Below are 27236 nucleotides of genomic sequence, written 5' to 3' on the forward strand. Positions count from 1 at the left end.
TTCGATGTTCAGTTTCCTTTAATGACCCCCATTCTCCCTGAAGGGCAGGTGCGGGCAGCTAGGCGATGGCAGGAGATGTTCACTTGAAGATCTTGCCCTGATTGAAGGCTTTGCCCACATGCTGGAAGGCCCCATCCCAGGAAAAGTATTCTCGAACCAGCGTCTGGGTCTCCTCGCTGCTGGGATCCAGTTTCCGCCATGTGTATGACTCATAGTCCACCTGCCAATCTGGACTCAGCTGGGGAGGAAAAGCCAGGTAGAAGCATGTGGTCAGGCTATTGGCCGCTGCCCCACACCTGCTATTTCCAGCTCAGACACCCGTCATCAGACCCCAGGACTCCTGCGAACATGACAGCTCCTTCGTGGACACATTCCTTGAACTCTCTGGAATGCCCACCGGCTCAGGAATACGAGTGCACTTCCCAAATCCTCGCCCCGCCCTAAAGAGACAAGACCCCTCCCCTGCACCTTCCTCACCGGAAAGGCAAGCTCCTGGCCTCGGAAGACCCAGACTCCGGAAATGGAGCTGCTATTGTTGGTTCCAAACAGAATGACACTGGCAAAGGCATTCTTCCTCAGTTTGTCCAATCGCTGGAACATTCCTGAAGGGCAAGGAAGAACATTCAGCCTTTGAAATCATGTCACCCACTACCTTGTCTCCTCCCTTCCTCTTCTACCCTCTGCTCACCAGTGATGAGGTTGCAGCTCATGAAGGTCTGGGTGAGCTCTTCAGGGAAGCGGTACTCGGAGTACCACAGGGACCAGCCATCTTTATCAAAGTGCTCCCAAAAGTACGGCAGTGCCACGGAGAGTGTGTCCTCGTTGGAGTACTTGCGCTTAAATTCATCCAACACAAAGGTACTGAATGAAGGAAAAAAAAGCAAGGAGATCAAGGTGGAGAAGGTCCTACTGCGGCAACGTTGCCATGCTAAGAGAAACTAAGGGCACTTCCACTCAAATATACTGCTTTAAAGGTAGGGTCACTGGATTGGCAGATGTGTATCACCTTCCAAGGGAGGAGAGCTGGGGGGTATGAAAGGCACCCAGGGCATTCCCGTATCCCCCCACCCCCAGCCTAAATATGCTTGGCACGTGGAGGGTGGGGCCCAGGATCTGCCCGAAGAAAGACACGGCGAGCTGCTGCCCCCTGGTGGAGACTCACAGCGAGGACTCCTTTTTTTTTTTTTTTTTCCTGGCCGGCCCCTCCCCGGGCTCTTATCCAAGAGTCACCCTCAGTTCCTGACTCACCCAAGTCGCTGCCCCCACCCCTCCCCATGACACAGGCCTCTTCAGGTTACACACACTATATGATGGCAATGTAAGTGAATGTTTGCAAAGGGCCTCCACCCCAAATCCTACACCCGTGTCCTTTAGTTAATCTGCTCAGAAACAAGTTCAGGTGATCTTTGAAGCAATCTGGCACACCGAGCCAAGGATGCCAGCTTCAGAAGGGGAGAGGTGCCTCCCCCCATGGTAGGGCTTCTGTTTTTGTTTTTTTTTTCTTTCCTTCCAATTATAAAAACACATACTGACTGAAGAAAATCACTCACTATGCCAGCAAACAAGATAACTAATATTTTAATGTATTTCCCACTAGCAATTTTCCAAAGATGATGCATGTAATTCTGTGCCTTACACAATTTGCTCACTTAATACTGCCTGGCTATCAAGAATGTTTTGCAGATGTTTTAATGGCTAAATAATCTTCTGCATGAATGTGCCATAAATCTATTAAACCCCCTTATACTGAATGTTTAATTGGTTCAATTATTCATTAGTATATAATTAATGTCAACAAACCCTAGAGTCAGAGAATGTTACCATCCCTCCCTTTACCAATAAGGTTAAGTGGTGTGACTTGCTCACTGCTGCAATGTAGCAAAGCAGAGAATCTGTCCTTTAACTCAAGGTCCCAGGTTCCTTCCCAAATGCACATCAGAGACCTCATCTGAGGTGCTTTACTTCCTCAACCACCCAAAAAGTAGGGCTGGGGGGGACTTCCCTGGTGGTTCAGTGGTTAAGACCTCACCTTCCAATGCAGGGGGTGTGGGTTCGATCCCTGGTTGGGGAGCTAAGATCCCACATACCTCAGGGCCAAAAAACCAAAACATAAAACAGAAGCAATATTGTAACAAATGCAGTAAAAAAAAAAATTAGGGCTGGGGAGTTTTTCTTCACTCTCTCCTGAGCTGCTTGAACTTTATTATTTATGACCATGTGTCCATTTTTCTCCCCAAACTGACCACAGTTGGAAGACTGGGATTGATATATGTATAAAATGGATAACTAATAAGAACCTGCTGTATAAAAAAATAAATAAAATTTTAAAAAAACCAAACAAATGACCACAGGGTTAGGGTAGCTGGAACGTCTTAAAAAGACCAAAATTAACTCTGGACAAATGAGTCTTGTCTTTGAAGACATCACTTTTGAGTCATTAAGAATCCTGGGGAAAATCATCTTGGCAGCCCAGGAGCACACCATGGTAATGTAACGAATAAGTACCAATAAGCACTCCCAAATGATACAAAAGAAAACAAAAAAAGTGCTGGGGCTTCCCTGGTGGCGCAGTGGTTAAAAATCCACCTGCCAGTGAACTTTTGTAGTGTTGGAAATGTTTTAAAATTTAATTTTTGTGGTTACACAGATCTATAAATTTAGTTAAAGGCATTGACCTATATACTTATAATGACAGAATTTTATTTTATTTTTTTTCCTTTGCGGTACGCGGGCCTCTGTTGTGGCCTCTCCTGTTGCGGAGCACAGGCTCCGGACGCACAGGCTCAGCGGCCATGGCTCATGGGCCCAGCCGCTCCGCGGCATGCAGGATCTTCCCGGCCGGGGCACGAACTCGTGTCCCCTGCATCGGCAGGCGGACTCTCAACCACTGCGCCACCAGGGAAGCCTTAACGACTGAATTTTATATGGAAAATTATACTTCGTAATGGAAATTATACTTCATAATGGAAATTATACTTCAACAAAACTGTTAAAAAAAAAAAAAGAATCCACCTGCCAATGCAGGGGTCGCGGGTTCAAGCCCTGGTCCAGGAAGATACCACATGCCACGGAGCAACTAAGCCCGTAAGTCACAACTACTGAGCCTGCGTGCCACAACTACTGAAACCCACGCGCCTAGAGCCTGTGCTCCGCAACAAGAGAAGCCATCGCAATGAGAAGCCCGCGCACCGCAACGAAGAGTAGCCCCCGCTCGCCGCAACTAGAGAAAGCCCGTGAGCAGCAACGAAGACCCAACACGGCCAAAAAATAAAAAAATTTATTTTTTAAAAAATGCTAAGTTTATTAAAGATTTTAAGTTTACTGCCTGATTTATTTTCTGCCCAGTGTACAGACCCAATATACATGAATATCTCTAGCTATTAGCAGTACCTATGTTACAAGGGTGTACATAATTTGGGTTGGTTATCATAGCTTACTTACAGATACCAAAAATCCTGCTCACTCTTGACCTGCCCCTGTGCTAGATTCAAGGTAATCACTTTGGTTCAGAAAGGAATATATCCTTAAAAAGCAGCTGCGTTAGGAGCCTTCTTGTATGAAATGCCTGGGAGTAAGAGCTCTCAGCTACACCCCAAGTTGCTCCCCAAATGGGGAAGCAGCGGTTCCTAATGGCAACCATCCAGTACTAGGTCGCTTACAATTCCACATACTTCTTATTATGCCTACCACCAGTGCGTGCTCCTTCATCCCAAATACAAACCACTACAAAATGGGGAGGTCAAACACTGTTGCACCCCAACAAACCAACTAGTGAAAGGATAGATGGCTTTAGGAAAGGCAGAATGGGCCAAGAAAAACAGAAAAGCGAACTAAGTGACGTGACCACGGAAAAGACATTTGTCATATTGCTTGAAATTCTAGTAAGGTGACCCAGAGCAGTGACCTTTTTTTTTTTTTAAGAAAGATTTGATGGTAAACAACTGGGCAAGTACTGGCTGTCCCACTTTTTTCACAATAAAAATCCCCCCTTTACTGTATTCTTTCTTCCAGGAACCCCTATGGTGACTAAGAAGAGGACACAGACGACCACCCCATATACTTCCTTCTCCTTGTGGGGTTTAACTCCCCCACGCTGGGAAACAATAAACCAGACAGACACTACGTAGCCATGGTCATCATCCTTCCTCTTAAAGTGAGCAATTTTTATACAGGCTGATGCATCAAAACAGCAAAAAGGCAATCAGAGGACACTGACGTGCCCGCTGCCTCAGCAAAGCCAGCAGAGCGGGGCAGATGGAGGCTCTCTGCATTTTCTTCCCTCCTGCGCCCCTCAGTGTATTAGTTCCAAGCGTTCTCAATCTCAAATCCTAACGTGCGCACGCAAGACCAATCAATTCACCTCCACACCGGATTCTGGGCCCATGTGCTTTCTTTGCTAGAAAGGGAGTTTTGATATCCTCAAATACCAGATGCATTAGGAACTTGTTTGCTACTTTCAAAAGTCACCCAACTCTTGACGGTAAAGTCAGGAAGCTGCTTTATTTGCAACTAAAATACATCTTTCAATTTTGTATGGACAACCTAAAATCCTAGGCCCTAGCAGTATGAGGGGGATGCACAGAGGTGAGCACAGGCCCTCCTGGGCCCCATGCCCCCTACCCTCCACCATCCGTACCTCTTGGGCAGGTGAGCAAAGGGATCCTTCGCCTTCGGCTCAGCAGCCAGCGCCTGCTCACATTCATCCAGCTCCTCCTCGGGAGCAGCGGCAGCTGCCTTCTTCTCCTCTTTTCGCTCGGCCTGGGGCTTCTGCTTCTCTTCTCGAGAAGCTTTCTCTTTCCGTGGGGTGTCCTTTTTAGGCTGGCTCTCTGCAAACTTTTTAGCTGGTGCAAAGGGAAGGAGAAAAGTCAACGTCTGGTCTCTTTCCACAACCCTCCCAAGCCAGGCACAAGCAAAGTAACGGAGGAAAGCTGCTGGGCGGGAGCTAAGGGATCTGACGCTACACTGCGGCCACCTCACAGTACATCCTGAGCAAGAATGCAACCCTCAGCAACACATACACGTGCATCATGATTCTACATATTAACACAAATGAGCGGGAGCATGTGTGTGCAGAAGACAAGTATCACAAAATACTAGCTGCTACGTGCGATGCCCTACGTTCTGTGGGTCCACATAACCCAAAAGCTAGACAGGAAGTCAACGGGTTAAGACTGAGCAAACCAGTCCCCTGACCCTGCCGGCACGCTCCCCTACCTCCTCAGACTTACCATCAAATTGGGCCATTTTCTCACAGAGTTTCACCTCCCCCAAGACCGCCCGGAACTGGGGCTGGTTAATGCAGGTGAGGAACCAGCGGTTTGTATTAGGGAAGGCCTGGCGGAAAGAAGGCTCCAGAACCTGCCAGGATGCAAGAGTGGACATAAACTCAGCGGAGGGAAAAATCCTGACGAGTTTCCAGTCAGAGCCCCTTGTTTCTTTCCACACCAAAGCTCCAGCTTCCTTTCAGCCCCCAGAACACCAGCTTTCCCTGGAGGGCTACTGCCCACTTACCTTACTAATCTCTCTCCTGCAGTCCAATCCAATTTAATGGATGCTTGGTCCCACCCTCTATTCACCCGGTAGGAATATTTATATTGTGCCTTACTCCTTTTACAAAGCCATTTCATACCTATAATTTCACGTGTCAATAGAACTTAAAAGGCTGGGGACCAACAGAGAACTACGAACTATTCACTTTGCCAAGCAAATAATGAAAACTATCTATGTGAACTATGTGATATGTGAGAGATATATATACATGCATCATCAAACTTCAGAAAGTAAATATTCAACAGCAAAAAAGTTTATTTCAGAATAACAGGGTGCTTAAACTTGGCTTCATGAAAAATTCATCTACCATTTTTTCGGTTTGCCAAGATCAGAGGGAAAATAATCCTGTCAAGGATACATCGCAGCCAGCTCTGTAGTGCTGGTTCTGCAGTACTTGGGTTCAAATCCTACTCCACAACTTCCGGGCTACATTTCTTTCACCCACACAACAAGCAAAGACTCACTAAGGTTGTCCTTGTTATGCCCTGGCACAGGCTCTGACACGAAGTAGGTGCTTTTTTCTTTGCTGTTATCACATTACTATTCTGGTCCAGCAACAGTCCAAGAGCTGCTGTTTAGGAACCAGCAATATGCCATCTTTAACCCAATAACCTCAACAGTGATTATTCCTACCTTGGTTTTATGGCTTCCACAGGCGGGAAAAAGAGGACTAAATGAATCCACACACACCCTCCCCCCAACAACCAGTAAGTACTGAAGCCAAGAACTGATCCTAGTTCTGCCTCCAAAGATCTTGATGCTGAAGCTATCACCTCTACCTCTGTCTTCACAACTAAGCACAACCGGGCAACCTGAGAAACATGGGAACAAACTAAACATATTAGCTGCCAAACAAATTAAGGGCAACAGAACAGGATCAAACTTCTCAGAAGGAGGGAAAGCAGTCATGGTGTAAGAAGACAGGGCAGAGGGTCTGTGGAAAAAAGAGAACCAGGCACTTTCTTGACATAAGAGAAGCCATTTTTGGCCTAAGCCATTTTGTGATCTGAACCTGCCTGTAATACCTGTCCTTGAACAGGTCTTTGTAATTAATGATCTTAAGGGAACAAAAGAATGCAGAAACTGGGAATTCCCTGGTGGTCGGGTAGTTAGGACTCCGCACTTCCACTGCAGGGGGCACGGGTTCGATCCCTAGTCGGGGAACTAAGATCCTGCATGCTGCATGACGTAGCAAACAAAAAAAAAAAAAACAAAAAAAAAACAAAAACCAGGGCTTCCCTGGTGGCGCAGTGGTTGAGAGTCCGCCTGCCGATGCAGGGGACACGGGTTCGTGGCCCAGTCCAGGAAGATCCCACATGCCGCGGAGCGGCGCCCAGTTTTCCGTTAACACTGGTACTCAATCCTGGAATTCCTAAAGACTAGCTGTTGCCTCAGACTCCCTCACATCAGCAGGATACAAATAACCTGGCAGGCCTGTCACTCTGTTTCTAAACCCCACCTACCCTCTGTCAACCCAGATTCTTTACAAACTTCACCTGTTTATAAAGCCACAACAGGGTGCAGACAACTGTGATGTCAGCCAGCGTCACACGTTCGCCCACCAGAAAAGTCCTTGTCTTCAAGTGAGCATCCAGCAGCCCCAGAATTCGCCTCACCTCCTCCTTTGCATTCTCTGTGGCCTATTGATTTAAAATGATCAGACTTGGCAGTGGGTACCAACCCTTGTCCCTGCCCTTCTCCCCCAATGATAGAACTAAGGTAGCTATTCCACTGAGTCCTGGCTCCTTCCAAATGTATCGCAAATGAAGCTCTCAACGTTAAATTTCTTCATGGCGCAGTCTGGCTTCATTTCCCACTGCACTGATCGTAGGCATATATCTTTGAATTTTAGAAAGAACCTTAGAGGTCATCTGGTCTAACCACTCCCTTACCATTTGGTACAACCTTTCTAGAGCAGAGGCCTCTCCTCTGGCCACTCAGACCTCCCACCTCCACTGGGTCTGTCTGACAAAGAATCCATATACCATCAACAGCCCAGCGCTCCCAAGTGAAAGCTCAAAGATTAGGTATTTATTATCCACATATTCTTGGCATCACCCTTCCTCAATCTTTTTTATTTCTTCCTCCCTGATACTGAGGAGCTGACGCCACCCCCGCTCTTGGTTTCTCCCCAAGTTCCAAGGCTCACCTGCTTGCTGTGGTGCATGATGCCCAAGGTGGGGAACACCCAGGTACTGGCTGGGGGAACTATGTCGCTATCAGCAAAGCTCACCCACTGCACCACCTGGGCTGCTGCTTCGGGAGTACTTCCCCGCAGCTCCTCGTTGCTCACTGCAGAGGCGGAACATAAAGGTCAGAACTTTGGGGCTGTGTCAAAGCCAGTGCAGGTCCCTGAAAATTCCTCTCCTTGCCCGCTCCAGCTCCCCTCACCCTCTCCTGCACCCCATCACCTCCAGACCTTCCCATTCCCCAGCCACTGCAGATTACCATAGTAGGCAATGGCATTGCTCTCGAACACACAGAATCCATCGTCACCCTCAAAGGCTGGAACCTGGGGACAAAGCAGTCATAAGTAAATACACAGCAGTTTCTCACTAGTCATGCCCAGGGACTCAATCGTTTTGAATAAAGTTTTTTATATAAGGCTGAGAACCCTTGCTGACCAAACCCTTGACACTATCTGAAACTCAAGAACCAAAACTGTATGAGTAACTTGCCATCCCCTACAATCTGAACTCACATAAGAGACCCCCAAATTTTAGATATTAGATATTTGTATATAATCTCAGTCAAATAAGCAAAAGGCAAGAAACCCGAGTCTGATATTTCTGTCTATATTATCCCAAGTATTATAGTACTCCCCCACTGCACTTGATCTCTTCTACATGTAGCATGGTTATTTATCTATCTCTGTAAGCCTCTTGGGGCAAGAATTCTACTCATAGCAAACATTTGATCTATTTGCACTGAAATCAGTCAAAACTGATCCTCTCTCCCACAGATAAAAAGCCTGTGAATTTCATAGGAAATGACTGAATAGCTCTGTACTATTTTTAACAACAAATAAATCACAACTGTCTCAAAATAAAAGTTTCTAAGTCTCTGAAGCGTGGAAAAAAAAAAAAAGTAACATGGAAAGCTCTCTTTTAAAGATGGAGGTCATCTTCAGAGTGATGGAATCTCAGTTCTCCTTGGGTTCTCAGGACCAAAGCCCCCTCTCCACTTCCCTACTCACCTTGCCAGCAGGAAATTTACGGAGAAACTCGGGGGTACGGTTGGTTTGGCCAAAATGGAAGTGGGGTGGTGCGGACAGCACGCGGACCTGAGCCCCGCTGTACTGAGCGGCAATGAGGGCCTTGAAGGCCCTCCAGTTTTCAGGATATGTGTACAGGGTCTGTGGGGAAAAGGCGGGGAATAAGCCATTAATGACTGGAAGGGTCCCAGTCCTAAGTGTTACCCGGGAACAACTTCCCCGGGTAATCCCAGTCTGTTTCGACTCACTCTTTTACTCCCTTTGGTGAACCAAGTTCGTTCTTGAGTATCTGCAGTATTGGGTAATCGGAGTCCTCCAAAGTACGAGGACAGAACTACACACCAACTGCTGAATAAAGCTTGTCGACAGACGTGACCTTCCGTAAGGACGCCTCTGGAAGCGTTCTCTTCCCCTCAAATACACCTCTAAGAAATGCAGAACTTGTAGCTCCCTCAGATTCCATCTGCCGACAAATACGCACCCCTCCCTTCCCAGAGCCCTTGTTCATTCATTGATGGTCACTGAGCGCCTGCTTACTCTACTGAGCCGCTCACCCTTCAAAAGCATCACCCTCGTTTCCAAGACACACACACCAACCGAGACATTTCCAAGTCCCCCTCCGAACAGCCACGAAGAGACCGAATGGCATCTTCTCTTCCTAAGCCAACTCGGTCTCCCTAAAAAAACCTTTCATTCCTTGTCACGCGTACCATCCCTCCGGTCCTGTCCCGCAGTGAGTTCCCAGGGGTTTCCTTCTCTCCTTCTATTAACGTGGCCAGCGGGGTCCAACTGGTCTGACTCCAGCGTCCGGAGACTCCTCTCGCTGCCAAACCTCCCCGCAGGACGACCCTTAACCGTGGCCCGCCGTACGTGCCCACAAAGACCCTCCTCTTCCCCTGTCCCTCCTGTTGCCCCACAAAACGGTCGCAAAAGTTCTGTCAACCTGCCCGGATCCCACGTCTCGAGAAGGCAACGAACCGAACTCCGTTCTCAGGTCCCAGACTGCCAGGATCTGGCATCCCTTTTCTCTTCTACCCCAGAACCTTCCACCTCTTTGGCCTCCCAGAGCCCCAGCCTCAGTTCCCCTCCGGGGCCTGGAAGCCCTACTCTCCAACAGTACGATCTCTAGACCCCGGATCAGTTCCCCACTCGGCTCCAGAAACCCTCTGACGCCGGCTGGACCCACTCCGGCAGAGGATGGCGTCGGATAGGGTGACCTGGATTGCCAGAGCCGGCAAACTTACCCCAGCCGCCATGGTGATTCCGCAGAGAAAGGGGGTGGGGCCCTCCGCGCTGCCGCAAAGTAAGCCGTCAGGGAGAGAACGGTGGGGGTGGGGGGGAGGGGAGAGCCGTGGAGAAACAGCAGCCGGAAAGCGAGGACGGCAGAGAAGGCTTACGCACGACAGTTCGGTATCCCGCGGCAGCTGAAAGGAAACAGGAGGTGGGGCCTGGGGCCTGCGCGGAAAAAGCTCGCGCCTGCGCGGTGAGGGGGGGGCCAATCCGAGTCCCGACATGGAGGTAGAAGGCGCGGAGGGTGGGGAGACTGTGAGAACTAGCTGGAAAGCCGGCCCTCTGCAGCTACGTGGCAGAGCTGCCAGCCCGGCATCGCGCCGGGCCCCAGAGGCGTTTCCCTCCGGGTCGCGGGGCCCGCGGTGATTTGTTGGAGGTCCTGCCAGACCCCCGAACATCGTGGTTGTGTGACACTCATAGGAGCGGAAGCAACTGCGTGGAGGTGGCGAGGTGCCACGTTCCTTTTGTTCCGGCTCTTTCTAGAGGAGAGCTTGTACATCTAACCCGAGCCCAAGTCCGAAGCCCTCTGTAAAAGAGGTTTTTTGCCATTAAACGACCTTGCAGCTCAAGGATGCTGTTACTGCTTAGAAGAGGAGCTAGTCCTCGGGCCTGCAACAAGGGAGGGGCTGAGGGAGAACCCAGCCACGTCCTGTCACCCGGGAAGGGCTGACAATTCAATGGATGGGTCGCCCTTTACCCATGCTCAGATCTGAACCCAATTTAAGAACAGGATGAATTCTATTAAGTGAGAGAATGAAGAACCCTGAAGCCAAATTTCAAGCCCTGTCACCATTCACAACTCTGGGCAGTAAGGTAAATGTGGAAGCAAACTTGGTACTTCCCAGGTGCTGCTCAAGCCACCCACCCAGCGCTCCATCTTTCCAGAACTCTACTGAGTGGGTCCAGGTGCCAAACACACACTCCTCCTGGGCTCTGAAGGAAACATACTGAGAGACCTATTTTAGGGTGGCGAGAGAGGGTACCTGTGAGAGGCTGCATTAAGCACTGGGGGGAAGGAGGATTATTACCAGGTGGAAATTAGCAGAAACTAGCGTTTATTAAACTAGCAGCTTTATTGCCCTTTAGGGTCCCCATCTTCACTTGAGCAGGTTTCGAAGTGCTTGAGGGAGGAAAACCTGTAAGAAATGATGGAGATCAGGGAACAGGCCTTGAGAATCCCGGAGTGGGGTCACAGTGAGAGCCTGGTTAGCCTGGGAGACAGACACCACGAAGGTCAGGAGTGGCTCGGCCCCCGGCGTCTGTTCAGTACCGCTCAGGCCTCGCAGCTGCCGGGTGACCTGAGCCTCAGTTGCCAGCCACTCTGCTCCTGTACCAGCACCAGCTCCACCTCCTTCCTTGATTTGCTGCAAGCGTCTTCGGGCACGCCGCCGCCCCTGCCACACTCGGTGGCACAAGGCACAGCGCCAGCCCACTGAGGAGAGCAACGCCCCCTTCCCTGCCTCGGCCTGACACCCTTCTCGGGCTGCCTCAGGTCCTCCGGGCCCCTGCTCAGCCAGCGCTGCGGGGCCTGACCGCCCCTCTTCTCCAGTGCCTAGATGCTTTCCGGTCATCGGGGCCAGCTCCCCTGGCTGCCCAGGGCTCCTCATGGCCCAGTCTTGCACTGACTCTCCAGCCTCTATCGCCATTTCTTCCACCCCATCTTCACCGTGGCCCCCTGCACGTCCCTGCTGTTCCTCCTGCCCCCCCTCACAGCTTTTCTGTCCGTCTAGTTTCAATCTTTTGCTTGTCCCTCCCTGGGGAGGCTCCCCAGTTCCACCTCCCTCTGACCGCAGTCTCTTGGTTCCCTGTTCTATATGGCACCCCAAAGCCTCCTGTAACACCTGGGCCAGGGCAGCAGTGAGCTGGGTGAAGGGAGCGGGGGGTAAGGGGATGGGTGTTGCAGACAGCAGGGAGCTAGGGGAGCTGGGCTGCAGAAGGGGAAGCAGCCCCCAGTCCCGACCCCGGGAGGAACGGCACTGGTACTGGAGGCTTCGGCAGTAACTGGCTGCCGCTTGGCAGCAGTTCTGTAGCCGCCCGACCACCCGGCTGGTCACATTGGCTGCCACGTTGTGACTCAGGTCAAAGGGGTCCTGGAGATTCATGGGACCGAGGCGCAGACCCTCCCAGAGATTAGAGGGCAGGCCCCCTGCCACAGGCAGTGCCTGACCCTCCCGCAGGGACAGCAGTGAGCCACGAAGATCCCAACAAGAGACACAGGAGAAGAACTGGGCCAGCAGGGAACCTGGAGGAACAGAAAACCCAGGGAAAAGGGGTCACCTGGAGGCCAGAAGTGAGATCAGCCCTGTGCCAGAGCCATTCCCTTAGCTGGACTTTCTTTTTCCCTCCCAAGTGGCTCAGAAGAGTGCCAGAGCCAGGCTCCTCTGATCCCTATAAACAAGAGGTCAAACCTCTCTCCCGTGATGCCCCCAGATACTGCCCCTTCCCCTTGCCAGCAGCATGACCTTGGGCAAGCCACTTAATTACTCCAAGGCATGGTTTCTTCATCTGTTAAGTAGCAATAACAATATTAGCTATCCCACGAGGTTGCTGTGTGCCAGTAACTGTGTCATTAGCACCATTTATTAGTCCTCTCCCAGGCTCCCCAAACTCACTCGGGGGCTCCTTATTGGTGCTGGGCTCCAGTCTCGAGGCATCCCTGGGAAAACTACAGTCCCAGCCATCAACCTCCACCTGTTCACCCTCACCTATGAAAGTAAAAAAGGTGAGGGTGAGCCTGGAAGCAGGAAGACTAAGGGGGGGCGGGGGAGGGTGGATATGGGAGTGATAGCAGAGATCTCATTCCCAGGGAAGCTCAATATGTCTAAGTGAGATGAAGAAGAGAGATGAAGCTCACGAGACAGAGCGGATGGAGGTCGGGCTACTGTACCTGCTTTCTGGGTGAGCTGGGACACAGTGGGCAACACAGGAGGGTCCCTGGTCTGAAGGAAATAGATCACGAGCAAGGTCAGGGCGTAGTTATTGAGAAGTGGACCACTCCCTGGGTAAATAATCAATTAATTCCGGTTAGATTAGAGCCGGTTCTGATCCCCTCCTTGGCAGTTTTCGCAACCCTGGTTCCTGTACCTGCCACCTTCCTTCTCTCCCTGAGTCCCTGCCTCTGCCCCGACACGAACACAGCCCCAAGTCTGTCCTGATTCATTCTCACCTGACAGCCCTCGACCCTGAGCCCAGCAGCGCAGAGTGTACACAAGGGGCCGTACTCGCCCATCCAACTCAGAGCAGAGGCTCAGGAAGCGGGAGTTATGCAGGGCCAGCCTGGGACAGAGGGGGGGACAAGGGTGTTAGGGCTCAGGAACCTATCACCCCCAGCTCTTATTCCAGGCTTGTGTAATGGGGGCCAGCTGGAAGAAGGCCAACAGAGGGTTTCCCGAGTTTTCTGACATGGTCTGGAGAGAGTATGTACAAAAGAACATCAAACGTGTCTGGGAAACACTACATCCTATAAATGTCTTAGTTACAGAGCATGTTATTGTAAGACTGATCAGAGCCTTTACTATTCAAAGATAGGAAGGGAGGGAGAGGGAGGAAAGAGGAAGTGGGGGAGAGGGAGGGAAGGGAGAAACCTGCCTGTGTTTAACTCAGCATTTCCCAATGCTAAAACTTATTCAACCATGGAACTCTTTCCTAAATCCTTCAAAACAGTATCCCAAGAAACACACTTTCCAAACATTGAAATGAAAGCCAGACATGAGATGAGCATCAGAAAGAGAGACAGGACCAAATAAGGACAACCTCAAGGCTCAGCTGGTGCAGGGCACCCTCCTCAACCTCCCCAGAGTGCCCATCTGGCCTTCCCTGCCACCCCCCAAACAAAGGTACCGGTTACTGAGGGAGATGTCACCGTGGAGACCTGAAGGCCGATGGCAGAACTTGACCACAGGGCGTCGGGCAGATGGCACAGTTTGGACTCGGTACACTCCAGGGACACAGCGCCGAAGAATGGATCCCACCAGCTCCAGCATGGCTCCCCCTTCTGCTTTCTCCCCCTTCAGGGCCTCTGCCAGTTCCATGGCCTTCCCCAGGTCCCCCTCTCCCTGGTCCTCCTGCAGTGGCGAGGATGGAGGCAGGGACTGGGGAGAGGCGAGGGTCTCAGAGGCCAAAGCAGAGTCTGGAGTCCGGGGTGCCAGGGAGGAGGAAGGGACTTCACAGTCCAGGGCTTCAGAGTCTTGGGGAGAAGCTGGAGGCTGTGAGTCTGGAGGGGAGGCTGGGATGCAGGCCAGGGCTTGAGGATCCAGTGGGGATGCAAGGGCCGAGTCCAGGGATGGAGATTCTGCAGCCTTTGGGGCTGGCTGTGGATGGAAACGAGCTGAGTAACTGCCTCACATGCGGTCCCCTAACTGGGGAACATTCCATCCCTAAGATATATCTATTACTGCTTATTATGTGCCAGGCTCTATTCTAAAGGCTTTAATAAATATCAACTCATTTAACCTGCACAAGTTTTTGTTTGTTTGTTTGTTTGTTTTTTTGCAGTATGCGGGCCTCTCACTGTCGTGGCCTCTTCCATTGTGGAGCAAAGGCTCCGGACGCGCAGGCTCAGCGGCCATGGCCCACGGGCCCAGCCGCTCCGCGGCATGTGGGATCTTCCCGGACCGGGGCACAAACCCGTGTCCCCTGCATCGGCAGGCGGACTCTCAACCACTGCGCCACCAGTGAAGCCCTCACAAGCCTTTTTAAAAATTAACCGTTTAATGCCATAAAATAAACGGTCAGTATTTTACAAAAACGTTATTGTCATGAAAAACAAAAAAAGGCAGAGGAACCGTTCCAGATTAAATAAGACTAAAAAGGGAATTCCCTGGTGGTCCAGTGGTTAGGAATCCAGTGCGCTTCCACTGCAGGGGGCACGGGTTCAATACCTGATGGGGGAACTAAGATCCGTAAGCTGTGAGGTGCAGCAAAAAAAAAACCTTTTGTGGGTGAGAGGTATATGGGAACTCTGTACTTTCTGCTCAATTTTGTTATGAACCTAAAACAGCTCTAAAAAATAGTCTATTTAAAAAATAATGACCCTTTCCTATTCCCAAGGCAGGATCTGTACATTAGATGTTAGAAAACACAGATAAGCAAAAACATAACCCATTATCTCCCCGAATAAGATATTATACATGCTATTTTGAAATCTGTTTTTTTCCCTGTTACAAATGCCATTTATCCCATGTTGATTCATTTTATCCTATCCAATATCCATACATATTCACATTTCTCCAATTATAATAACCCTTTCAGGCAGATCCTATTACCCCCATTTTATAGATGAGGAATTAAGGCACGAGAGGTCAAGTGTTTGCCCAGACATGACCATTTCCACTGACTCTTCACAGCTGCCTCCATGGTCACATACCTGGGGCTCGTCCAAGTCCCCCAGATCCAGGAAGAGGTCAAGATCACAGCCATGGACGTCAAAGCTGTTTATGGAAGAGCCAAAAGGATGGACCACACAGCCTGGGTGCCAAGCAGAGAATAAAGGTCAAGAGACACTGTAGGGAGTAAGTGGTGGAAGAATAAAATGGGGCACAAAGATGGAAAAGCAGGCAAATGAACACCACTAGCTGAGGGAGGACTGGGGATGCAAACACAGGGGAGGAAGGACAGGGAGGGCTCAGACACAGTGAGGGAGGTGACGCACCAGGGAAGAACTCTGTGAAGACCTCCTGCACCAGGGCCACCACGAGGCTCCGAAGCTGCCGCTCAGCCTCAGACAGCTCCCTCAGCCCCACGAGCTTCGCCATTTGTGCCTCCACGTCCGGGGCCTCCGCTAGTGCTTTTGCCAGCTGGTGACTGTCAGGGGCCACTCCTTTGGGGGACTTGGAGGCTGGGCTCTGGAACTCTTTCTGCTCCCGTGGCCGGACCCTCAGGCGATGTCCTCCCAAGCTGTGCTGGGGCTGTGAGAGAACAGCTTCCCGGGCACCCACGTCCCCCATCTCCACAATGGCAAACACTCCCTGTCAAACCACAACAGGGACAATGATGATGGTTTTAGAACCTAGAATCCAAACACATGGTCTGACAGTGGGTGAGAATCTTTAAAATGGGGACCACCATATAAATTGGGAAATTTGTTTGCTGTTTCCATAACATCAGAGAACATATTTATTTATTTATTTAGGCCACGCCTCGAGGCTTATGGGATCTTAGTTCCCCTACCAGAGATTGAACCCACGCCCTCGGCAGCGAAAGCGTGGAGTCCTAATCACTGGACCGCCAGGGATTTCCCACCAGGGAACATATTTAGAAAAGCAATTATCTCCTTCACTCAAATCGCATACATTTTATTCTCACCCAAGCCTGCCTCTGAAAAACCTCATTTTACCTGTTTTATAAAACCCCCGTCTTCCCAATGACATTTCACTGGTAATACTATGATTCACCCCCAACTATTCCTGCTTTAATTAGACTCTTTTAATATTAAGAATCCATGTAGGGTCTTCCCTGGTGGTGCAGTGGTTGGGAGTCCACCTGCCGATGCGGGGGACGTGGGTTCGTGCCCCGGTCCGGGAGGATCCCACATGCCACGGAGCGGCTGGGCCCGTGAGCCACGGCTGCTGGGCCTGCACGTCCGGAGCCTGTGCTCCGCAGCGGGAGGGGCCGCAGCGGTGAGAGGCCCGTGTACCACAAAAAAAAAAAAAAAAAAAAAGAATCCATGTAATGATCACTGTGTTAGGCATAAATATAAACATATAAACCCTATCTTCAACAAACTTACCAGCAATATGACAGCACTGCTGCTATGATTTGGTTGAGTTTAATGATATTCATTGGGTCATTTTTTTTTTTAAGGTAAAACGTTAGCAGGAGCAGAAAAAATATAACTGCTCTGGCAAAAGGCCATATTTTTTTATATTTTCTTCAGTGGTAAAGCTAGAACCTCATCCTGCTTATACAAAGGTACTCTCTACAGTAATCAAGACAGTGTGGTACTAGTGACAAAACTTTAGCTAAACTCACTAAAAAGAAAAAGAGAGAAGCCTCTGATAAATAAAATCAGAAATGAAAGAGGAGAAATAATAACGGATACCACAGAAATACAAAGGGTAAGAGAATATTATGAATATGAAAAGCTATACACCAACAAACCTACAAAGGGACAACCTAGAAGAAAGGGACAAATTCTTAGAATCACACAACCTTCAAAGACTGAATCATGAAGAAATGGAAAACCTGAATAGACTGATCACGAGTAAGGAGAATGAAACAGTAATCAAAAAGTTTCCCAAAAAACAAAAGTCCAGGACCATCAAAGACTTAATACCTATCCTTCTCAAACTATTCCAAAATATTGAAGAGGAAGGAACGCTTCCTAACCTTTTATTTTTTTGGTGGGGGGTTCGCGGGCCTCTCACTGTTGTGGCCTCTCCCGTCATTGCGGAGCACAGGCTCCGGACGCACAGGCTCAATGGCCATGGCTCACGGGCCCAGCCGCTCCACAGCATGCGGGATCTTCCCGGACCAGGGCATGAACCCATGTCCCCTGCATCGGCAGGCGGACTCTCAACCACTGCACCACCAGGGAAGCCCCCTAACTTATTTTTACAAGGCCAACATCACCGATACCAAAACCATACAAAGACAACACAAAAAAAGAAAACTACAGGCTAATATCTCTTGGGAACATAGATGCAAAAATGCTCAACAAAGTATTAGCAAATACAATACAATAATACCTTAAAAGGATCATACACACCATCAAGTGGGATGCAGGGATGGTTCAACAACCATGAATCAATCAACAAGACACATACTTTAACAAACTGAAGAATAAAAATAGGATCATCTCAGTAGATGTAGAAAAAGCATTTGACAAGGTTCATTACCCATTTATGATAAAAACTCTCAATAAAATGGGTAGAGAAGGAATGCACCTCAATATAATAAAAGTCATATATGACAAACCCATAGCTAACATCATACTCAATGGTGAAAATCTGAAAGCTATCAGGAACAAGACAAGGATGCCCACTCTCACCACTCTTATTCAAAACAGTATTGAAGTCCTAGCCAGATCAATTAGACAAGAAAAAGAAATAAAAGGCATCAAATTGGGAAGGAGAAGCAAAACCATCACGATTTGCAGTTGACATGACTTTATATATAGAAAACCTTAAAGACTCTACCAAAACCCACTAGAAATAATAAATGAATACAGTAAAGTTGCAGGGTACAAAAATCTGTTCTCTTTCTATATGCTAACAATCAGCCAGCAGAAAGAAAAATTAAGAAAACTATTTACGATCACAACAAAAAGAATAAAATACCTAGGAATAAACTTTAAGGAGGTGAAAGACATACACACTGAAAACTATAAGACATTGTTGAAAGAAACTGAAGAAAACACAAATAAATAGAAAAACATTCCACGTTCATGGATTGGAAGAATTAACATTGTCAAAATGTCCTAAGGCATTCTACAGATTCAATGCAATCCCTATCAAAATCCCAAGGAGGGCTTCCCTGGTGGTGCAGTGGTTGAGAGTCCACCTGCTGATGCAGGGGACATGGGTTCGTGCCCCGGTCCAGGAAGATCCCACATGCCGCGGAGTGGCTAGGCCCATGAGCCATGGCCGCTGAGGCTGCACGTCTGGAGCCTGTGCTCCGCAACGGGAGAGGCCACAACAGTGAGAGGCCTGCGTACCTCAAAAAAAAAAAAAAAAAAAAATCCCAAGGACATTTTTCACAAAAACAGAACAAAAAATTCTAAAATTTATAGGAACCACAAAAGACCCCAAATAGCCAAAGCAATCCTGAGAAAAAAGAACAAAACTGGAGGTATCACACTCCCTGATTTCAAACTATATTACAAAATCATAATAAGCAAAACAGCATGGTACTGGCAGAAAAACAGACACACAGATCAATGGAACAGAACTGAGAGCCCAGAAATAAACCCACATGTATATGGACAATTAATTTACAACAAGGAGCAAAGAACATACAATGGAGTAAGAACAGTCTCTTCAATAAACAGTGTTCAGAAAACTTGACAGCCACATGCAAAAAATGAAACTAGATCACTATCTCACACCACACACAAAAATAAACTCAAAATAGATTAAAGACTTGAATGTAACACTTGAAACCATAAAACTCCTAGAAGAAAACACTGGCAGTAAGCTCTTTGATACTGTTCTTAATATCTTTCTAGATATGTCTCCTCAAGCAAGAGAAACAAAAGCAAAAGCAAAAATAAACAAATGGGACGACATCAAACTAAAAAACTTCTGCACAACAAAGGAAACAATCAATAAAATAAAAAGACAACCCACCAAATGGGAGAAGATATTTGCAAATGATATATCTGATAATGGGCTGATATCCAAAATATATAAAGAACTTATACAACTCAACCAAAATTTTAAAAACAAAGAGACTGGACTTCCCTGGTGGCGCAGTGGTTAAGAATCCGCCTGTCAATGCAGGGGACATGGATCTGAGCCCTGGTCCGGGAAGATCCCACATGCCACAGAGCAACTAAGCCCGTGCGCCACAACTACTGAGCCTGTGTTCTAGAGCCCGCAAGCCACAACTACTGAGCCCACGTGCCACAACTAATGAAGCCAGAGCGCCTAGAGCCCATGCTCCACAACAAGAGAAGCCACCGCAAGGGAGAGTAGCCCCCGCCTGCCACAACTAGAGAAAGTCCGTGCACAGCAATGAAGACCCAACACAGCCAAAAATAAAAAGATTAAAAAAAAAAAAAAAACTACAATGAGATATCACCTCATGCCTATTAGAATGGCTATTATCAAAAAGGCAAGAAATAAGTCTTGGCGAGGATGTGGAGAAAAGGGAACCCTCGTGCACTGTTGGGAATATAAAGTGGTGCAGCCGCTATGGAAAACAGTATGGAGATTCCTCAAAAAAATTAATACTAAAATTACCATTCAATCCAGCAATTCCACTCCTGGGTTATTATACAAAGAAAACGAAAACGCTAATTTGAAAAGATATATGAGGGCTTCCCTGGTGGTGCAGTGGTTGAGAGTTCGCCTGCTGATGCAGGGGACACGGGTTCATGCCCCGGTCTGGGAAGATCCCACGTGCCACGGAGCAGCTGGGCCCGTGAGCCATGGCCGCTGAGCCTGCGTGTCCAGAGCCTGTGCTCCACAACGGGAGAGGCCACAACAGTGAGAGGCCCGTGTACAGGAAAAAAAAAAAAAAAGATATATGCACCCCTATGTTCACTGCGGCATTATTTACAATAGCCAAGGTATGGAAACAACCTAAGTGCCCCTGAATGGATGAATGGACAAAGAAGATGAGGTGTATATATACAATAGAATATTACTCAGCTACTAAAAAAAAAATCTTGCCATTTGCAATAACATGGACTTTGAGGGTATTATGCTAAGCGAAATGAGTAAGACAAAGAAAGACAAATACCGTATGATTTCCCTTATACATGGAATATAAAAAACAAACAAAAAATAAAATAAATGAACAGGGTCTTCCCTGGTGGTCCAGTGGGTAAGACTCCACACTCCCAGTGCAGGGGGCTGGGATCAAGCCCTGGTCGGGGAACTAGATCCTGCACGCATGCCACAACTAAGAAGTCCGCATGCTGCAACTAAAAGATCCCACATGCCTCAACAAAGATCCTGCGTGCTGCAACTAAGACCCAGCGCAGCCGAAATAAATAAGTAAATAAATAAAGTTTTTAAAAAAATAAAGTACTATATGTACCATAAAAACATCTATTAAATAGATAAATAAATGAACAAACCAAACAAAAACAAACACATAGATACAGAGAGGAGTAGTGATTATCAGAGGGGAAGAAGCAGAGCAAAATGCGTAAAGGGGATCAACTGTATGGTGATGGATGGAAACTAAATTTTTGGTGGTGACCATACTGTAGGGTATACAGAAATAGAAATATAATGTTGTACACATAAAATTTATATAATGTTACAAACCAACGTTACCTCAATTAAAAAAACCTTTTTTTTTGGCCATGCTGCACAGCTCACGGGATCTTAGTCCCCTGACTAGGGATTGAACCCAGGCCCTGACAGCCAAAGCACTGAGTCCTAACCACGGTACCACCAGGAAATTCCCAAACAATTTTTTAATTAAAAAAAAAAAAAGACTGTGTGGTACTGGCATAGAGATAGACATTCATGACTTCCCTGGTGGTGCAGTGGTTAAGAATCCACCTGCCAAGGCAGCGGACACAGGTTCGAGCCCTGGTCCAGGAAGATCCCACATGCTGCAGTGCAACTATGCCCACGAGCCACAACTACTGAAGCCCACGCTCCTGAGCCCATGCTCTGCAACAAAGAGAAGCCACTGCAATGAGATGCCTGTGCACCACAACGAAGGGTTAGCCCCTGCTCGCCACAACTAGAGAAAGCCCACATGCAGCAATGAAGACCCAACGCAGCCAAAAATTAATTTTTTTTTTTTCAAAAAAGACAGACATTCAGATGAAGAGAATGTAATTGAGACTCCAGAAATAAACTCGTACATCTATGACCAACTGATTTTCAACAAAGGTGTTAAGACCATTCAATGGGAAAAGAACAGTCTTCTCAACTGGGATAACTGGATAACCACATGTAAAAGAATGAGGTTGGACCCCTACCTCACGCCATATACAAAAATTAACCAGGGGGATGGCTTCACCAGCACACAGGCCTGAATCACAATTGGAGAATGACAGATAATAGATTCACAGTTTCTTTTTGGGGTGATAAAAAACATTCTGGAATTAGATCATATGATGGTTGCAGAATCTTCCAAATATGCTAACAACCAGTGAATTATATATCTTAATAATATATAATATCAACTGACAATACAAGGAGGGGAAAAAGAAAAGGGGGTCCCCTGTCTACCCTCACTTCTACCCTATGTCAAACAGCACAAAGAACCAAAGTGAAACTAAGGAGAAAGGCAGCCACTTGGGCCTGCCCAAGTGAATCTTCTGATTCTGAGGAATCACACAGCTCAACAGACTGCAATGCAACACCAAGTTTGCAGCCGAAGCCCCAGCTAGCAATTAGGTGTCTCTTTGCCTGGCCTTGTCTGTGTGCACGTATTTCTCTCAAGAACTGCACAAAAGGCATCAGGGAGGGCGGGATAAGCAGATTCAGAAGGATGTATCCCGGCCATTTTTCTCCTCTCAATACCAGCATCCCCAACTACAGCCACTATTTACTGAGGTCTTTTTTTTTTTTGCAAGTTTTTTTTTTTTTTTTTTTTAGGCCACGCTGTGTGGTATGCAAGATCTTAGTTCCACGACCAGGGACTGAACCCGTGCCCCCGAGGGCTTATTATTAACCGAACAGTTCACGTAAGCTATCTCGAAGTCTCATAAGATTCCTACAACAAGGTATGTATTATTATTCCCTTTTTACAAATTAAGCAGCTGAAACTCAGAGAGGTTAAGTAACTCGTGACTGCCTCCCAAGTAGGGACTCCCCCAAATCTCCAACTTCCCCAGTGATGATCTCAAGGAAATGTTGTGGAGATTAAATAAGATATACAGTACTTAGGGCTTCCCTGGTGGCGCAGTGGTTGAGAGTCCGCCTGCCGAAGCAGGGGACACGGGTTCGTGCCCCGGTCCGGGAAGATCCCACATGCCACGGAGCGGCTGGGCCCGTGAGCCATGGCCGCTGGGCCTGCGCGTCCAGAGCCTGTGCTCCGCAACGGGAGAGGCCACAACAGTGAGAGGCCCGCGTACCGCAAAAAAAAAAAAAAAAGATATACGGTACTTAGCATATAATTGGTGCATAATAATTGCTCCATAAAAATTTTAGTCATTATTGTTATAATTATTGATAGAAGCCTCAAAAACTTGAGGTTTAAGTTCAGGAAAAGATCTTTCTTTACAATTGAAATAAATATGAACAAAAATGGTGGCATTGAGCTTTCTGAAGAAGTCACCTGGGACAGACACTGCCAATTGCCCACCCAATATACATTCTCTCAACTTCCTTACTAACAGAACCCTGCTTTTTGCTCAGAGGGGAAAAGTGCCCAGCTAAAAAAACTTCATTTCCCAGGCTTCCCTGTAGCTAGGAGTAACCAGGCGATAGACAGAGTTCTGGACAATGAAATATAAGGAGATGTCTGCTGAAGAGGCCTCTGAGAAATATTTTCCTGGGAAATAAAGAAAGCAGGGGAAGGGATCAGACTCAGATGACCCTAGCCTTTGATAGTCTGCCCTTCAACCTGCTGCTGCTTCTTGTCGGAAGATGTGGAACCAGCATAATCACAACTATGAAGTGAGAGCCATATGCCAATAATGACAGAGCAGGAAAACAGTAAAATCTTGGACGGCCCAGGTCTGGACTTCTTGTTATAAGAGAACAACTGAACCCTGTTTGTTTAAACCATTGTGAGTCGGTTGCTGAATGCAATTTCTAAGAAAAACAGACCCCACGGCGTGGTAAAAGAAGACCTGAGCTGCTAAGTAGATCTGGGATCATCTAAGCCCACAAAACCAGAGTGTAGCCTCAGAGCTACAATATGACCACGGAGCACATCACCACAACGGCAAACTTTTTCCAGGGGACTAGGGAGACTCTGACAAAAGGTCAGCATGGAAGCAAGACAAAAAGGACCACAAAGAACAAGTCTGTTTGTCTTGCATTGTCCAGAGGACAGGGTGTTCTGACCGGATGACCTCAGTACCTTTCAGCATAAGTTAATAAACTGCTAGCTGGTTTATCAACCAGTTTCTTGAAGGGTTAGGATAGATCTCCCAACGGTGTGGTCTTAAAGCACCCACTTCACTGTAGTAGTTACTCATTTAATTGTCTACTTTCTCCACTAGACTGTAAGGTCTGTGCAAGCAGGGACCATGACTAACCTATGCGCTACTCAGAATGCAATTCTAAGCAGTGCCTAGTACAAAGTTAGCAGCTAATAAATATTTGGCAAATAAAAGACTGACTGAATAAATAAATGACCAACAAGTTCCCCAGTGACTAATTCTGACGAACTGATAAAATCAGTTAAAAGCAGGGGTGGGGGGACGAGGGTGAGAGACTCACAAAGCTGGACTAGCCCAAGTACTGGAGTGTCCACCAAGGGCAGCCACATTAGGAACCAGCAGAAACAGGCTGCTGGTCTCCCGCCCCATTTCTTCCGGTGTGCAGGACACCTGACTCATTCTTCACCCCCAGAGCCACTCACTCTACCTTGTCCTTGTCCATGACAACACTGGCCACAGGTCCAAATGCCTGGAAGTACTCAGAGAGCTGAGTAGAACCCACATCCCGGGGAAAGCCACTGACAAACACGCTTCGAAGTCCCTGGGCCTTTCGAGCAGCTCGTAGTTCTACCAGGTGCCGGTGCTTTCGGCCTCCCAGGTGAGCCTCTAGGCTGGGTCCTGCAAAGACAAACGTGAGGACAAAAAACATCCGAATTGCTCTTCAGTGTACCTACCCCGACTTTTTTCTCGGCATACCTAGATCCTACTGACTCTTCCAAGCCATAGAAAATGTGACATTTGAATGACAAAGTCCTGGCTCCTTGCAGCTTCCTCTCTTGTCCATTTGTCTATATAAAGCATTTTAAGTGGTTCCCAGGAGAACTGGCTGTACACAAGTATTTCTTTTTTTTTTTTTTCAATTTCTTTTTTTTTTTTTTTTGGCTGCATTGGGTCTTCGTTGCAGTGTGAGGGCTTCTCATTGCAGTGGCTTCTCTTGTTGTGGAGCGTGGGCTCTAGGCGCACGGGTTTCAGTAGTTGTGGCACATGGGCTCAGTAGCTGTGGCTCACAGGCTCTAGAGTGCAGGCTCAGTAGTTGTGGTGCACAGGCTTAGTTGCTCTACATCGTGTGGGATCTTCCCGGACCAGGGCTGGAACCTGTGTCCCCTGCATTGGCAGGCGGATTCTTAACCAGTGCGCCACCGGGGAAGCCCCACAAGTATTTCTTAAACCATCTACAAGTGCTAGGTAGAGCAACACCTGCACACTGTAAAGAAATTAACAGGTAACTTATCTAGGTCATTTATAGAAGAACTAAATAAATCAGGACCCTAGACTATTTATCATTTCTGGGTATATTATAGAGATTACAAGTGCAGGATCAGAAGTCACACTACCCAGAATCAAATCCCAGCTCTGTCAAGCTGTGCGAAATCTTGGGCAACTTACTTAACCTCGCTGTTCATGTCTCCTCAGGTATAAAACGGAGATAATAATAGTACCTACCACATTGATATTATTCATATATAGCACTTGCCTGAGAGTCTGGTACATGGTGAATGCGGGAAAACTTAGCTGATTTTTAAATTTTTATTACATTTTGAGTCAGCTGCTTGATGTCACCAGTGTATATGTGGGGCCAGAGAAGACTATCCTGGATTTCTGGCTTGCCCTACTGGACAAGTGGTAGTGCCATTCACAAACGAAAAGAATGAAAGATCACGTTTAGGGGAGATTATGATTCCAGACTTCAAAAGTGGAATATGAGGTTTCATTGAGCCTCTCGCGCTGTCATAAAAGGACCTTGTCTCCTTTTCCAAACCCACGTTCCAAACATGCATACCATGCTACTTCACCCATCTCTGCCTTTGGGAAGCTCCTCTGTAGGGCTTCCCTCACTTAATTACTACCTTCTCTGTGACCCTGCAGCTTTCCAAACACATCTATAGGGTACTGAAATTGTTTCCATCTCTAGGTGGTGAGCTCCTTCATCTCTAAATCCCCTCTCCCCGCTCTAGAGCCCAGCGGAGTAGCAGGCACAAAGGGAATATCCAATAGATGACGGTTAAAGAGGAAATAAAATAACGAAACTTCTGTCGTCGAGATTTCGGATACTGGGAAGCTGGGGTGTAAGGTGGTGGGACTCTCCCCCACTCTGTAATCCCTTCGGACAGCGGAGAGAAAACGGAGGTGAGACCCTACCAACCGACTTGGCAAGAACTATGACCTATAACCCTAACTTTCGCTAGGACCCAAAGACGAAAGCCCATAAACACCCCCCTCACTAGCCACCGCTTACGGTTGGCCGTAGTGACGTGGCAGAGGCAGCAGCGGAAACCCCCGCGAGGCAGCGGTTCGACATCCGAATCCACCGCAGCCATCACAACTGTCGGGTACTAAAAAAATGCAACCACTTCGGCCACGACCGGAACTCACTTCTACAAGTTGCAACATGCTGGGAAGCAACTTCCGCCCGTCCGATAGGAAGTGACGTAGCCGTCGCCCAATCGCGCGGTACACTCCTCCGAAAACCGAGCTCTTTCCGCTCAAGGTTCCGTTTCCAGCCCGACTTAAGTCTCTACCAGCTTCAGGAATACCATCTACGATGCTTATCTGCATGCGGTAAGCCAATTGGTGTGCTCTGAGCTGTTCAGACGTTGATTGGCCCAAAGGTCATGAATATTCATAAGGCAGCCACAGCGTGTGCCGGGTTTCTTGCCGGGCCCGCTGCTTGACTGACGGCAGGCGATTTCCCTGCTGGGTGGTCGAGAGCAGGTTGTGTCCTCCGTCATGGGGCAGTAGAGACTGTATCCTCAACCCCATATTTACCTAGTGAATAAAGGCGGATCCTCCACAAAGCCCGCACTGTCCCTAGACTCCCAACCTCCTCAGGGCTGTATTACCCTCTCCCTCTGCCGTCGGTCCTCTCCAAGAATGGGAGTTCTGCAACCTCTCCCTAACCCTGGTTGGGGAGCTCTGCCCCCACCGGGCACCTTCCGCACTCCACGGGCTACAGCCAGATCGCCTCTCTTCCGCGTAAGCGGGCTGCGTGGAGTGCACCCACCAGGAGCCAGAGCCACCGGCCCACTTAAAGGCATTTAGCAGAACCTGCTATGTTGGCATTTGAGTGAAGACACTGGAGGGTGCCGCTTCCCCCTAGAATGTTATAGTGGTCAGTTCCTCCCTACACTACCAAGGTGTTGGCTCAGGCCAGGGAGGGAGGAAGAGAGCTAGGGAGGCCCCAGGGACAAGGGCCATGAGATGGAGGGGCCTATCAGCCGGGCTAAGCAGCCGCTGCTGTGTTTGGTCAACCCACAGCTTCCGGCTGTAGAAAGCGCAGCGGACCTGAGGCACACATCTCAGGATCTGACCTTGAGCCAGTCACAACTGCTGAGGCTTTTCCCCATCTCTAAGGAAAGTGCTCAAGGAGCACACAGTAGGCGTAACTTCTCATCCTCTCTCCTAAAGTGCTCCTCTTGTTGGGACCAGCTCAAATGTCTAATCTGT

The 27236-nt window shown here is 48.2% G+C and overlaps 2 protein-coding genes across 2 annotated transcripts; both read right to left on the reverse strand.

Moving 5' to 3' along the window:
* On the reverse strand, nt 1–10109 carry EEF1G (eukaryotic translation elongation factor 1 gamma). The gene is made up of 10 exons (XM_029209538.1): nt 10009–10109; nt 8747–8905; nt 7999–8062; nt 7700–7842; nt 7047–7190; nt 5229–5358; nt 4637–4841; nt 689–861; nt 478–602; nt 1–238 (listed from the first exon to the last, which is right to left on the reverse strand). The coding sequence occupies exons 1-10, from the start codon at nt 10018–10020 to the stop codon at nt 80–82; spliced, it is 1314 nt and encodes a 437-aa protein (XP_029065371.1). The 5' UTR covers nt 10021–10109; the 3' UTR covers nt 1–79.
* A 1000-nt stretch (nt 10110–11109) lies between these two features.
* Nucleotides 11110–26261, reverse strand: TUT1 (terminal uridylyl transferase 1, U6 snRNA-specific). Its single transcript, XM_029209536.1, has 9 exons — nt 26029–26261; nt 24220–24410; nt 15705–16020; nt 15420–15520; nt 13895–14364; nt 13221–13330; nt 12942–13052; nt 12667–12759; nt 11110–12296 (listed from the first exon to the last, which is right to left on the reverse strand). Exons 1-9 carry the CDS (start codon nt 26108–26110, stop codon nt 11152–11154), a joined length of 2619 nt encoding a protein of 872 aa, XP_029065369.1. The 5' UTR covers nt 26111–26261; the 3' UTR covers nt 11110–11151.
* Between the last annotated feature and the right edge of the window lie 975 nt (nt 26262–27236).

This window comes from Monodon monoceros, unplaced genomic scaffold, assembly GCF_005190385.1.
Source record: "Monodon monoceros isolate NGI ecotype Baffin Bay Population unplaced genomic scaffold, NGI_Narwhal_1 Super_Scaffold_7, whole genome shotgun sequence".
In the NCBI taxonomy this organism is placed as follows: domain Eukaryota; kingdom Metazoa; phylum Chordata; class Mammalia; order Artiodactyla; family Monodontidae; genus Monodon; species Monodon monoceros.

Excerpts from the sequence above, each read along its gene's own strand:
- EEF1G (XM_029209538.1), bottom strand. Across the intron at positions 7,843-7,998 it reads CAATGCCATTGCCTACTATG|TGAGCAACGAGGAGCTGCGG; the intron begins GTAATCTGCAGT and ends CCGCCTCTGCAG. Across the intron at positions 603-688 it reads GAGCTGCAACCTCATCACTG|GAATGTTCCAGCGATTGGAC; the intron begins GTGAGCAGAGGG and ends CTTGCCCTTCAG.
- TUT1 (XM_029209536.1), bottom strand. The coding sequence starts at position 26,110 with ATGGCTGCGGTGGATTCGGATGTCGAACCGCTGCCTCGCGGGGGTTTC. Across the intron at positions 16,021-24,219 it reads TTGTCATGGACAAGGACAAG|GGAGTGTTTGCCATTGTGGA; the intron begins GTAGAGTGAGTG and ends GTGGTTTGACAG. Across the intron at positions 12,760-12,941 it reads CCAGCTCACCCAGAAAGCAG|GTGAGGGTGAACAGGTGGAG; the intron begins GTACAGTAGCCC and ends TTACTTTCATAG.